Source organism: Thalassophryne amazonica, chromosome 20, assembly GCF_902500255.1.
Source record: "Thalassophryne amazonica chromosome 20, fThaAma1.1, whole genome shotgun sequence".
Classification (NCBI taxonomy): domain Eukaryota; kingdom Metazoa; phylum Chordata; class Actinopteri; order Batrachoidiformes; family Batrachoididae; genus Thalassophryne; species Thalassophryne amazonica.
Genome location: NC_047122.1, coordinates 60,322,520 through 60,334,849, shown reverse-complemented (window position 1 = coordinate 60,334,849; position 12,330 = coordinate 60,322,520). Strand labels below are relative to the sequence as shown.

The 12,330-nt window shown below is 40.0% G+C and overlaps 1 protein-coding gene across 1 annotated transcript in view; it reads right to left on the bottom strand.

The window, feature by feature from the left end:
* Positions 1-11,265: 11,265 nt before the first annotated feature.
* The window catches only part of LOC117502130 (digestive cysteine proteinase 1-like), a 12,375-nt gene continuing 11,310 nt past the window's right edge, over positions 11,266-12,330 (bottom strand). Inside the window, exons 9-11 of the mRNA XM_034161138.1 lie at positions 12,133-12,294; positions 11,693-11,882; positions 11,266-11,594 (exon numbers count right to left, since the gene is read on the bottom strand). Coding sequence (XP_034017029.1) covers positions 11,407-11,594; positions 11,693-11,882; positions 12,133-12,294 — 540 coding nt within the window. The 3' untranslated portion in view covers positions 11,266-11,406. The remainder of the gene's footprint in view (positions 11,595-11,692; positions 11,883-12,132; positions 12,295-12,330) is intronic.

The following is a 12,330-nucleotide window of genomic DNA, read 5'->3' as shown; positions in this document are numbered from 1 at the left end:
TCTCCTGCACCCCACCTGACCCCGGTCTCTGGATAATCCAGACACAACAAGGTGATCCCCGATTCCCAGCCTGATGTGAACACAGCAACACTCAGGCAGTGACCTTGCAGTGCTCCATCTTGCACCACTGCAAGTGCACAGCAGGATGTGATGAATAAATGCACAGCGCAGTCCCTTCATACGCACACAACACACAAAGCAAGAGGAAGTAAATACAATAACATTGTTTCCCAAATGCAAAGACGGATTCTTAATATCCATTTTTATTGTAGGATTGTTACGTAGTGAGGGATGGAGGCTAATGGATTTGCAGTGACTTTCCTCTGAAAGGGTCAGATCTTACCTCAGAGTGACTGTTACTATGGTAACAGTAGGTGTGAAACATGTGACATCACTGCAGGAAACAAACCAGCATCTAAAAATGAATTAGGCTTGATGACATCACTGGTTCAAAAGATATTTAAAGGGGTAAGTAAAGAATCGCCCCGAACCCTAATTTTTGCCCCTCCTTTAAGGAAACGGGCAATTCTACGATAACGGAATTACAGTGATAGCAAAATCTGGCCAGATTTTAGATCATCATTAAAATTTGCTGATTGTAATTCCGTTTCCGTAACATGACTCAAATCTTCATCTCCGGGGAAATATCTCACGGTTCGCTATTATTTTTTTCTTTTGTCTATTTGAAATGGATGTGATATCATTGCGCCCTCTGCAAAATGAAAGTGGAACTGCAAGTCCACCTTGTTTCAACCTCAGTTATATCAATTCTAGGCTTTAAAAATCAATTTGCTTATGGTAAAAATTAAATACTGCAATATTGTGAGTAGTGATATTTATCCCTAAAGCTGCCCCCCCCCCCCCAAAAAAAATACAGAACATAAATATATGAAAGAATGGGAAAGAAAAAAATGGAACTGTAAATTTCATTAGCAGTGGTGGGCACACTTCCCATAATCCGATAACAGATAATTATCGAAAATAATGTTTTCATTATCGGATTACCTTTTTAGATGAATTTAAAAACCATCATCAGACTAATTATCTTCCGATGAATTACCGTCTGCTAACTTTTAGACCGATAACGTACTAAACTAAGCTGAACAGTGAAAAACATTTTTAAAACTGTTAAAGCTGTTGAGACCTACCTGTTAAAAGTTTCCTAATAGACATGTTGTTCTACTCTCTGCAATCAGAAACCACTCTATCGTCTATAAGCAAAGGAGAACTGGTGACCAAAATAAAAGTCATTTCCTTTAATACCATACTAATCTAATCGCAATGTCACCAAGTCATCCAGAGGCATACATGTTTAACTTATGGTTCAAATTTTAACCACTCATTTTAGACAAGTTATTTAAAATTATTGTCATGTCTGAAGTTTATAAAGTGAAATATCAGATATATGTTTTCGTTTTAAAGTAATGTGCTAATTTTTAAGGTTTTGTGAGCACATGCTGTGCCAGGCAGCAATGCATTATGGGTAGCATAAAGTAATCTCAGACGTTCACGACAGGACAAATGCATTTCAGACACTGTTCAGGGTCCACAAATAACAGCATTAAACTCTAGTGCCTAAAACTCTTGTGAATATATTCTCTGGGTTTATAGATGTTAGTGTATTTGTGTTTGTTAAATTCCACGCATCTTAACTGTAGCAGACACGGATTATCTGGAATTTTGTTTGACATTTTTTCAAGGCCGCTACTGCCATCTACTGGCAAGGAGTGTTCATGGCAGTATTAAACGTCTGGGCACATGGCTGCTCTCAAAGTGTTGGTATTGTCCATTGTCCAGGCGCTTTTTGTGTGCATATATGTTAACTTTGTATTCTAAAACTACGGTTAGAAGTAATTCCGACTCCTTATCGGTCCACACGCACGAGGTTGCCGCCATGTTTTTAGTTTTTGTGAAAGTGACGACAAGAGAATAAGGCTCCTGATTGGATAGAATTTTAATCAGTACCGCCACCCAAAGGTTTGGCAGACTAATTACAACACATTTATACGGTTCGATGTGGATGGCTTTTTTTTAAACGACGTAGTGTGGATGAAGTTTTTTCCCCAAACTGAAAGGGTAAGATATTCGGTTTTACAAATACCCGACAACGTGTGTACATGGCCTTATGTCTGTGAAAGGCACTATATAAATAAATTTACTTACTTACTTACTAATATTGACTGCACGTTTTACAACATCATAAAAGTTTTAAAACATGCAATTGCGATGACACTTCCAGGGCTCCGTAAAAATGCCTGTTTTTACAAAAAATGGAATATTTTACAAAAGCACATTTATCTTTAAACCAACACACGTCACATTAATGTGTTGGTTTACATAATGGATTACTGAACCAATCACTGTTTAGCACTTTTATCCAGAATGCTTTGCGGCCTGTGTTTCTTACAAAACCTCAGAATTAGTGCCTTATTCAACATTAAAAGATATATGTTATATTTTAACTTTGTACAAATGACAGAATTGACATTAATGGAGTTATTCTATCAGTATTTTCAAAAAAACATAAGTTAGTATGACTTTATTTTTCAAGACCTCCGCCTGACCGGAGTGTTGAAATTGATAGAAAGCTGGCCTTATGGCTGCTCTCGGTGTCTCTCTGTGGTGAGAGCGCTGTTGTAAACAAGAGCTTCCAGCAGAGGCAGAATGTTGAAAAATGATTATGATTAGTAAAGAGATGATTTCGTGGGTGCTCTCAGGATTTGTCTGTGCTGCTTCCTGCAGGGGGCAGCATGGTCAAACATTCTTGCTTATTCTTTAGGTCTTTTACCGCTTTTGATGCTTTCAAAAGCGATCGTGTTAAAAATCAATTTCAGCTCTTTAGTAACTGCAAATGTCCCATAGACAACACCGGAATTTATCGATTATCTGTAACTTCCAATACATTTTTGGGTGGTTTATCGGTTTATCTTTATCAAAGATAACTTTTCAGTTATCTTATTATCTGTTATCTACTGGTGGTTGGCTCTCACTGCGGTATTGTATCACTTCCTGTTCCGGAGCACAGCGGTGTTTTTCTGTATCTGTTAGCTGTTTAATCTGCGCAGTTAGATTGATCTAGTTATCTAGATTACGATTTGTTTCCCAGTGTAATCTTTACGTGCCTTAACTAAAGCACTCCTTCTGCTGAATCACCTCTAAATTATTTACACATTATTCACTTTGCGTGTTTTTAGGAATCCGCTAGCTTAGCGTAGCTACTAGCTCTTAGCCAATTTAGCATGGCGGCTTCTCCTGTCTCTCCCGCACTTTTCTGCTCTGGGTGTGAAATGTTTAGTTATTCCTCGGCCTCCTTTAGCAGTAACGGTACTTGTAATAAGTGTAGCTTATTCGTAGCTTTGGAGGCCAGGCTGGGCGAATTGGAGACTTGGCTCCGCACCGTGGAAAATTCTACAGTTAGCCAGGCCCCTGTAGTCGGTGCGGACCAAGGTAGCTTAGCCGCCGTTAGTTCCCCCCTGGCAGATCCCGAGCAGCCGGGAAAGCAGGCTGACTGGGTGACTGTGAGGAGGAAGCGTAGCCCTAAACAGAAGCCCCGTGTACACCGCCAACCCGTTCACATCTCTAACCGTTTTTCCCCACTCGACGACACACCCGCCGAGGATCAAACTCTGGTTATTGGCGACTCTGTTTTGAGAAATGTGAAGTTAGCGACACCAGCAACCATAGTCAATTGTCTTCCGGGGGCCAGAGCAGGCGACATTGAAGGAAATTTGAAACTGCTGGCTAAGGCTAAGCGTAAATTTGGTAAGATTGTAATTCACGTCGGCAGTAATGACACCCGGTTACGCCAATCGGAGGTCACTAAAATTAACATTAAATCGGTGTGTAACTTTGCAAAAACAATGTCGGACTCTGTAGTTTTCTCTGGGCCCCTCCCCAATCGGACCGGGAGTGACATGTTTAGCCGCATGTTCTCCTTGAATTGCTGGCTGTCTGAGTGGTGTCCAAAAAATGAGGTGGGCTTCATAGATAACTGGCAAAGCTTCTGGGGAAAACCTGGTCTTGTTAGGAGAGACGGCATCCATCCCACTTTGGATGGAGCAGCTCTCATTTCTAGAAATCTGGCCAATTTTCTTAAATCCTCCAAACCGTGACTATCCAGGGTTGGGACCAGGAAGCAGAGTTGTAGTCTTACACACCTCTCTGCAGCTTCTCTCCCCCTGCCATCCCCTCATTACCCCATCCCCGTAGAGACGGTGCCTGCTCCCAGACTACCAATAACCAGCAAAAATCTATTTAAGCATAAAAATTCAAAAAGAAAAAATAATATAGCACCTTCAACTGCACCACAGACTAAAACAGTTAAATGTGGTCTATTAAACATTAGGTCTCTCTCTTCTAAGTCCCTGTTGGTAAATGATATAATAATTGATCAACATATTGATTTATTCTGCCTAACAGAAACCTGGTTACAGCAGGATGAATATGTTAGTTTAAATGAGTCAACACCCCCGAGTCACACTAACTGTCAGAATGCTCGTAGCACGGGCCGGGGCAGAGGATTAGCAGCAATCTTCCATTCCAGCTTATTAATTAATCAAAAACCCAGACAGAGCTTTAATTCATTTGAAAGCTTGTCTCTTAGTCTTGTCCATCCAAATTGGAAGTCCCAAAAACCAGTTTTATTTGTTATTATCTATCGTCCACCTGGTCGTTACTGTGAGTTTCTCTGTGAATTTTCAGACCTTTTGTCTGACTTAGTGCTTAGCTCAGATAAGATAATTATAGTGGGCGATTTTAACATCCACACAGATGCTGAGAATGACAGCCTCAACACTGCATTTAATCTATTATTAGACTCTATTGGCTTTGCTCAAAAAGTAAATGAGTCCACCCACCACTTTAATCATATCTTAGATCTTGTTCTGACTTATGGTATGGAAATAGAACACTTAACAGTATTCCCTGAAAACTCCCTTCTGTCTGATCATTTCTTAATAACATTTACATTTACTCTGATGGACTACCCAGCAGTAGGGAATAAGTTTCATCACACTAGAAGTCTTTCAGAAAGTGCTGTAACTAGGTTTAAGGATATGATTCCTTCTTTATGTTCTCTAATGCCATATAACAACACAGTGCAGAGTAGCTACCTAAACTCTGTAAGGGAGATAGAGTATCTCGTCAATAGTTTTACATCCTCATTGAAGACAACTTTGGATGCTGTAGCTCCTCTGAAAAAGAAAGCTTTAAATCAGAAGTGTCTGACTCCGTGGTATAACTCACAAACTCGTAGCTTAAAGCAGATAACCCGTAAGTTGGAGAGGAAATGGCGTCTCACTAATTTAGAAGATCTTCACTTAGCCTGGAAAAAGAGTCTGTTGCTCTATAAAAAAGCCCTCCGTAAAGCTAGGACATCTTTCTACTCATCACTAATTGAAGAAAATAAGAACAACCCCAGGTTTCTTTTCAGCACTGTAGCCAGGCTGACAAAGAGTCAGAGCTCTATTGAGCTGAGTATTCCATTAACTTTAACTAGTAATGACTTCATGACTTTCTTTGCTAACAAAATTTTAACTATTAGAGAAAAAATTACTCATAACCATCCCAAAGACGTATCGTTATCTTTGGCTGCTTTCAGTGATGCCGGTATTTGGTTAGACTCTTTCTCTCCGATTGTTCTGTCTGAGTTATTTTCATTAGTTACTTCATCCAAACCATCAACATGTTTATTAGACCCCATTCCTACCAGGCTGCTCAAGGAAGCCCTACCATTATTTAATGCTTCGATCTTAAATATGATCAATCTATCTTTGTTAGTTGGCTATGTACCACAGGCTTTTAAGGTGGCAGTAATTAAACCATTACTTAAAAAGCCATCACTTGTCCCAGCTATCTTAGCTAATTATAGGCCAATCTCCAACCTTCCTTTTCTCTCAAAAATTCTTGAAAGGGTAGTTGTAAAACAGCTAACTGATCATCTGCAGAGGAATGGTCTATTTGAAGAGTTTCAGTCAGGTTTTAGAATTCATCATAGTACAGAAACAGCATTAGTGAAGGTTACAAATGATCTTCTTATGGCCTCGGACAGTGGACTCATCTCTGTGCTTGTTCTGTTAGACCTCAGTGCTGCTTTTGATACTGTTGACCATAAAATTTTATTACAGAGATTAGAGCATGCCATAGGTATTAAAGGCACTGCGCTGCGGTGGTTTGAATCATATTTGTCTAATAGATTACAATTTGTTCATGTAAATGGGGAATCTTCTTCACAGACTAAAGTTAATTATGGAGTTCCACAAGGTTCTGTGCTAGGACCAATTTTATTCACTTTATATATGCTTCCCTTAGGCAGTATTATTAGACGGTATTGCTTAAATTTTCATTGTTACGCAGATGATACCCAGCTTTATCTATCCATGAAGCCAGAGGACACACACCAATTAGCTAAACTGCAGGATTGTCTTACAGACATAAAGACATGGATGACCTCTAATTTCCTGCTTTTAAACTCAGATAAAACTGAAGTTATTGTACTTGGCCCCACAAATCTTAGAAACATGGTGTCTAACCAGATCCTTACTCTGGATGGCATTACCCTGACCTCTAGTAATACTGTGAGAAATCTTGGAGTCATTTTTGATCAGGATATGTCATTCAAAGCGCATATTAAACAAATATGTAGGACTGCTTTTTTGCATTTACGCAATATCTCTAAAATCAGAAAGGTCTTGTCTCAGAGTGATGCTGAAAAACTAATTCATGCATTTATTTCCTCTAGGCTGGACTATTGTAATTCATTATTATCAGGTTGTCCTAAAAGTTCCCTAAAAAGCCTTCAGTTAATTCAAAATGCTGCAGCTAGAGTACTGACGGGGACTAGAAGGAGAGAGCATATCTCACCCATATTGGCCTCTCTTCATTGGCTTCCTGTTAATTCTAGAATAGAATTTAAAATTCTTCTTCTTACTTATAAGGTTTTGAATAATCAGGTCCCATCTTATCTTAGGGACCTCGTAGTACCATATCACCCCAATAGAGCGCTTCGCTCTCAGACTGCAGGCTTACTTGTAGTTCCTAGGGTTTGTAAGAGTAGAATGGGAGGCAGAGCCTTCAGCTTTCAGGCTCCTCTCCTGTGGAACCAGCTCCCAATTCAGATCAGGGAGACAGACACCCTCTCTACTTTTAAGATTAGGCTTAAAACTTTCCTTTTTGCTAAAGCTTATAGTTAGGGCTGGATCAGGTGACCCTGAACCATCCCTTAGTTATGCTGCTATAGACGTAGACTGCTGGGGGGTTCCCATGATGCATTGTTTCTTTCTCTTTTTGCTCTGTATGCACCACTCTGCATTTAATCATTAGTGATCGATCTCTGCTCCCCTCCACAGCATGTCTTTTTCCTGGTTCTCTCCCTCAGCCCCAACCAGTCCCAGCAGAAGACTGCCCCTCCCTGAGCCTGGTTCTGCTGGAGGTTTCTTCCTGTTAAAAGGGAGTTTTTCCTTCCCACTGTAGCCAAGTGCTTGCTCACAGGGGGTCGTTTTGACCGTTGGGGTTTTACATAATTATTGTATGGCCTTGCCTTACAATATAAAGCGCCTTGGGGCAACTGTTTGTTGTGATTTGGCGCTATATAAAAAAAAATTCATTGATTGATTGTTATCGAAGTTAATTTTTTGGTTATCTGTGCCCACCACTGTTCATTAGTACAAATTAGTGAGGCCAAACTCGTAACATTGCTTCACAAAATATCAAAAACTGCAACACACGTTTTCGAAGGAGCACATGGTGAACACTGCCACCTGCTGGACAGTTCACAGCTTCATTTCAGATTTAGACACATAAAAGAAAAACTGTTGATTTGCGATTATCAAATTAACTCACGTTATCAACTGTGATATAATATTAGTTACAAATGAGCAGGAAATAAATAGACGTAGGAAAACTACGGCAAACGTGACATAGAATGGCGCTGCCTGCGTTCACAGTAGAAGAGGTCAGAGGTCACTCATGCGCGTGTAATCAGTGTTTACGAAGGACGCGCGAGGGCGTGGCCTGTTCTCCATCAACATGTCGCGTCACGGATGCGGATCTTCGTGTCCTCCGTATTATTACAGTATCACAATAAAAGATCACAACATCAACTACCGTCACGCTAAATCACACAATATAAGTTGGAAAAAAAGAATAAACATAAGTGGAAGCAGGGCCGCTCCACGGGGTCCACTTACACTATTAAAAATAAATAATTAAAAAAAGGTTGGTCCGGGTTTTCTGCATCAAACTGGATTCTGGAGCAGTTTTTTTTTTTTTTTCCGGCGGCGAATATCGTCGGTTGTAGAGGAACAGGCGGCCTGTGTGTGCTGACAGAACAAGGTCACCTGAATGCTGATTCCCACAGACGGTTCTGACCCGGTCCACTCCTCCTTCCCACAGCCATCACCCTCTCTCTCTCTCTCTCTTTTTCGCTCACTCCTACCTTCGTAGCTCTGGGAACCAGTCTGTCAGGTTAGACACCGACATCCGTCTACGCTTTCAAAATAAAACTTACACAAATTACAGCGACGTTTGACCTAAGGATGCAGCAATGAGTAAATTCAATATACAATCTGTATTTTACGCAGTATTTAACGTTCAAAGCATATTTAACACTTTTATATGCTTACATGTAGAGTTTTTTCATCATATTGCTACACTTTGGCAAAAGTTTTGGCATATACCCTGCAAAATGCAATGTTTATGAGTACATCTCCTCTTGTTTGTTAACATAACATAAAAAGAATAAATGATCTCAGATTTAAGTGTGTAAATTCAAAAAAGGCATACAAAGAAAATTAAGTGAAATTCAGTTCATTTTAGTTCACCAGATCAACTTTGAATTGCTTATGCAATATTCCATATACGTGCCTGCCATCTCACTGGATATGTCTGGCATTGTTACATGGTAGAGTCTTCTTATAACATGCATCATGAAAATTAGGAGCAGGTGTGGTTTATTTTTGAAAGCCTCGGTCTGGTGGCGACCAACACCAGTGCTATTTGCATATTCAGGATGTTCCCATATATATATATATATATGTATATATATATATATATATATATGTCCTCCAGTTTGGTCCAAATTATTTCAAAACTATCAGCTGGTATGTTGGATATTTTAATAACATTTCTGTACTTTTATTTTATACTGACAGTTACAATGGAACTAACTAAAGGAAAAATATTGTATAGAAATAATTGTCCATTTTTTCAGTAAAATGTGCTTTAGATTTCATTTTAAACACACTCAAAGTTCCACAATTCTATGTCTTGGCTTGCAGAAATTCCCCTGCTATAATCAAAATTTAGATCTGAAATGGCCCCTTTTAGATTTTTGTGAAGTAAGACACAAAAGTCCATTTACGGGATGCGTTCACTGTGAGATCAATAAGCTGCCGTGACCTTTGTTTGCTCAAAGGGCAAAGAAGTGATGTCCGATCCGTGAAGAGACAGAGAAAACTGCACAAGTTTGAAAATTTACTACCCATCTAATGAACTCGGTGAAAGCAAAAAAGCCCACATTGGAAAAATGAGTCAATAACATCAGACTCAGTCCACATATGTCTGACTTTTCACCCATAGTTCTTTGACCTGCTTAAAATATCTAAATGGCATTTCTTTTGTTCAGTGCGGAGGAAGGAGAGTTGGGGAGGAGTGGCTGAGAAGGCCAACTTTGTTTAGATTCTGAAATGTGGAGGAAGCACAATATCTAGTGGTTGAAAAAAGTCACTTAAAACATCTTTACCAGAACATAATGAATCACACTCGAGTATTCATTTTATATAGTTACATAAGAGATTTGTGCTTTTATTTTTAAAGAAATCTTTCATCTTTTGTTTCTTTTCCTGTCAAGCTCGTCACTGAGCTGTAACAAAAATAAGGATGGGCCACAGCCGCCATCTTGCCACTCCCTTCGATCGGAAAAGATGACAAATTCTGTACACACAGAGGAGGTACAAATCTTGTTCACTATGGAAATACCTTTATATATATATATACACACGTATTGACGAAACTCAACTCTAACTAAAACTTAACTTTATAAACAGCAGGATGTTCACAGTTCCTACTGAGGAATTTGAAGGCTCAACCTCATATTTCACAGACATATTTTACACAAAACTCATTTGTAGAAATGTGCTGTAAATTATGCGAAATATCTTCAAAGTTTAAATCAAATCAATTTTATTTTTATATATCTTATATTAATATATAAGAGTTTACATTCCAACCAGTTAGGAAAACCATTTATTCTCTTCTCGATATATGATGTGATCTGTGGATTTTCTGATTCGTCTGCATATGAAACCTGGCTATTGCCATGTAATTTTTTTTTCTTATAAAATTGCACATTGTATCAGGACTGACACCCAGTACACACCGCAAAAGATCAGCAATATGGCATCACAACCCACAAGAGTACAATACAGGCCTAAAATCCTTGATTTAAGTGTTTCCATCAACTGCTGCAGGTACAACAGACATAGAGCCATATGAACCGTTTTTTAAATAAACGGCACTATGAGTCAAGACTTGAAGTGACTGAGTGATGAAATGGTCACAATGTGAAAGAACTGTTTCAGAAATTGGTTCACAGTTTTGAAATGTGAAACACTAAATAAACAATACATCCAGAAAATTATTCTCCATTTGAAAAAACACTGATTGATCACTGGACTGGTCTTAAGTCCTGACTGGCAACCACCCAGGCAGACCCCCAGCCCATACCCATCTTGGTGGGTTCCTCACTACGTGTGTGTTGGATCATGCCCGGAAATGCAGACCAGATGATAAAAATGTCATTTATTCTTCCTTTTGTTCAAATTAACATCACTACTTTGCAGTACAGATGAAAAGTTCTGGTATTGTTCCATCAGACAGCATATTTGACTCCAGTTTTCATTAACCTGTGTGTTGTATATGTTGACTTATATCTCCCCACCTGGTGAGCATCATGTTCTTGCCGTGGTTGCAAAGTTGATAGCTAGTCGGAGCAGCAAGCACACCAACATGTCCATTGTACAGGCAGCAGAGAACCTACATTTACATGGTTCATCCACTAACTATTCCCAACATTTACACTAAGGCAGGCGTCTCTACCATCCATCCAGGAGGTGGTGGACACGTCTGCAGAATATTACACCGCCAGTTATGACTGCAGCTTGTGAACAGACTCCTCCAACATTTAAGACCTTGACTCCAATTAAATGATGGAAAAAGGTCTTAAAATGTATATTGTTCAGCCAAAATAAAGCCAATAAACTCGCCCTGCACGCAAAATTGAAGCATTTTAATATCACAAGCCATTCAAAAACATTTAAAGACAATAATCGATGAGCACAACATGATAAAATGACAGTTAACTCTTCGCCCCAGGGACGTGCAGTGGTACAGACAAAGCGCATGCCACAGTTATGCCAATGTAACATATGAGGGGTCAGTGGTGACGCCACAGTTGTTATCCTTCATAGACATGAGGATGTAGCCGTCATTCCCCCAGTAGGTGGACCATGAGTTCTTTATCAACCAATACGGCTCCCCTTTCATGGTGCCGTATCCCACCGCAAGCACGGCGTGATCCAAGTCCTTCATGGTGTTACCTGGAAAACACAAGATCCGCTCAGTGAGGCAAGAACACAAGGACTGGCATCACTGGAAACCAAACTCTAGAATACCAGCCTTCAGGAAGTAGACTTACCGCAAGCAGGTTCGTAGTAAACGCCGTGGCTGTAGAAGACGAACGATCGATGAGAAGCGTCAATGCTAACGGCTACTGGACCTTTTTTGAAGATTGCCATCTTAAGGGCCTCTGCGTCGCCTGAAGTGACATTTGTGTAGCTCTCGATTCTGGCAACAAGTTGGGAAGAGTTCACGTGGCAGAGTCCATTCTGTGGGAAGAAAACCAGACTGGTTTCTCCAGAACTACTTTGTCTTTTTCTTTTGGCTGCTCCGGTTAGGGGTCGTCACAGGAGCTCATCATCTTCCTCACCTTATTAGCTGGAGCTAATAACACCCCATATCTTAAATACGTAGGGCTAAATCTGCGCCAGTCAAGACAAAGTTACCGACTATCTGGATTTCAAGAGTTTGAGTCGTAGGAATCAGGAATCAATGCGTACAGAAGCCACATGACCTCACCATTCCTCTATAGGCTCCATAGGTTTCTCTGGTGGCGATGCCTCCATGCTTCATGATCCACTCATAGGCTCTCCACTGTTCCCCTCCATCACAGCCGTCATTCCCAAAACCCCAGGTACAGTCCACCAGCATCTGTTGGGACAGAACCTGGAGCGAGCCCGTCTGAAAGACAGATATCCAAACTTTAAAGAGCTCATC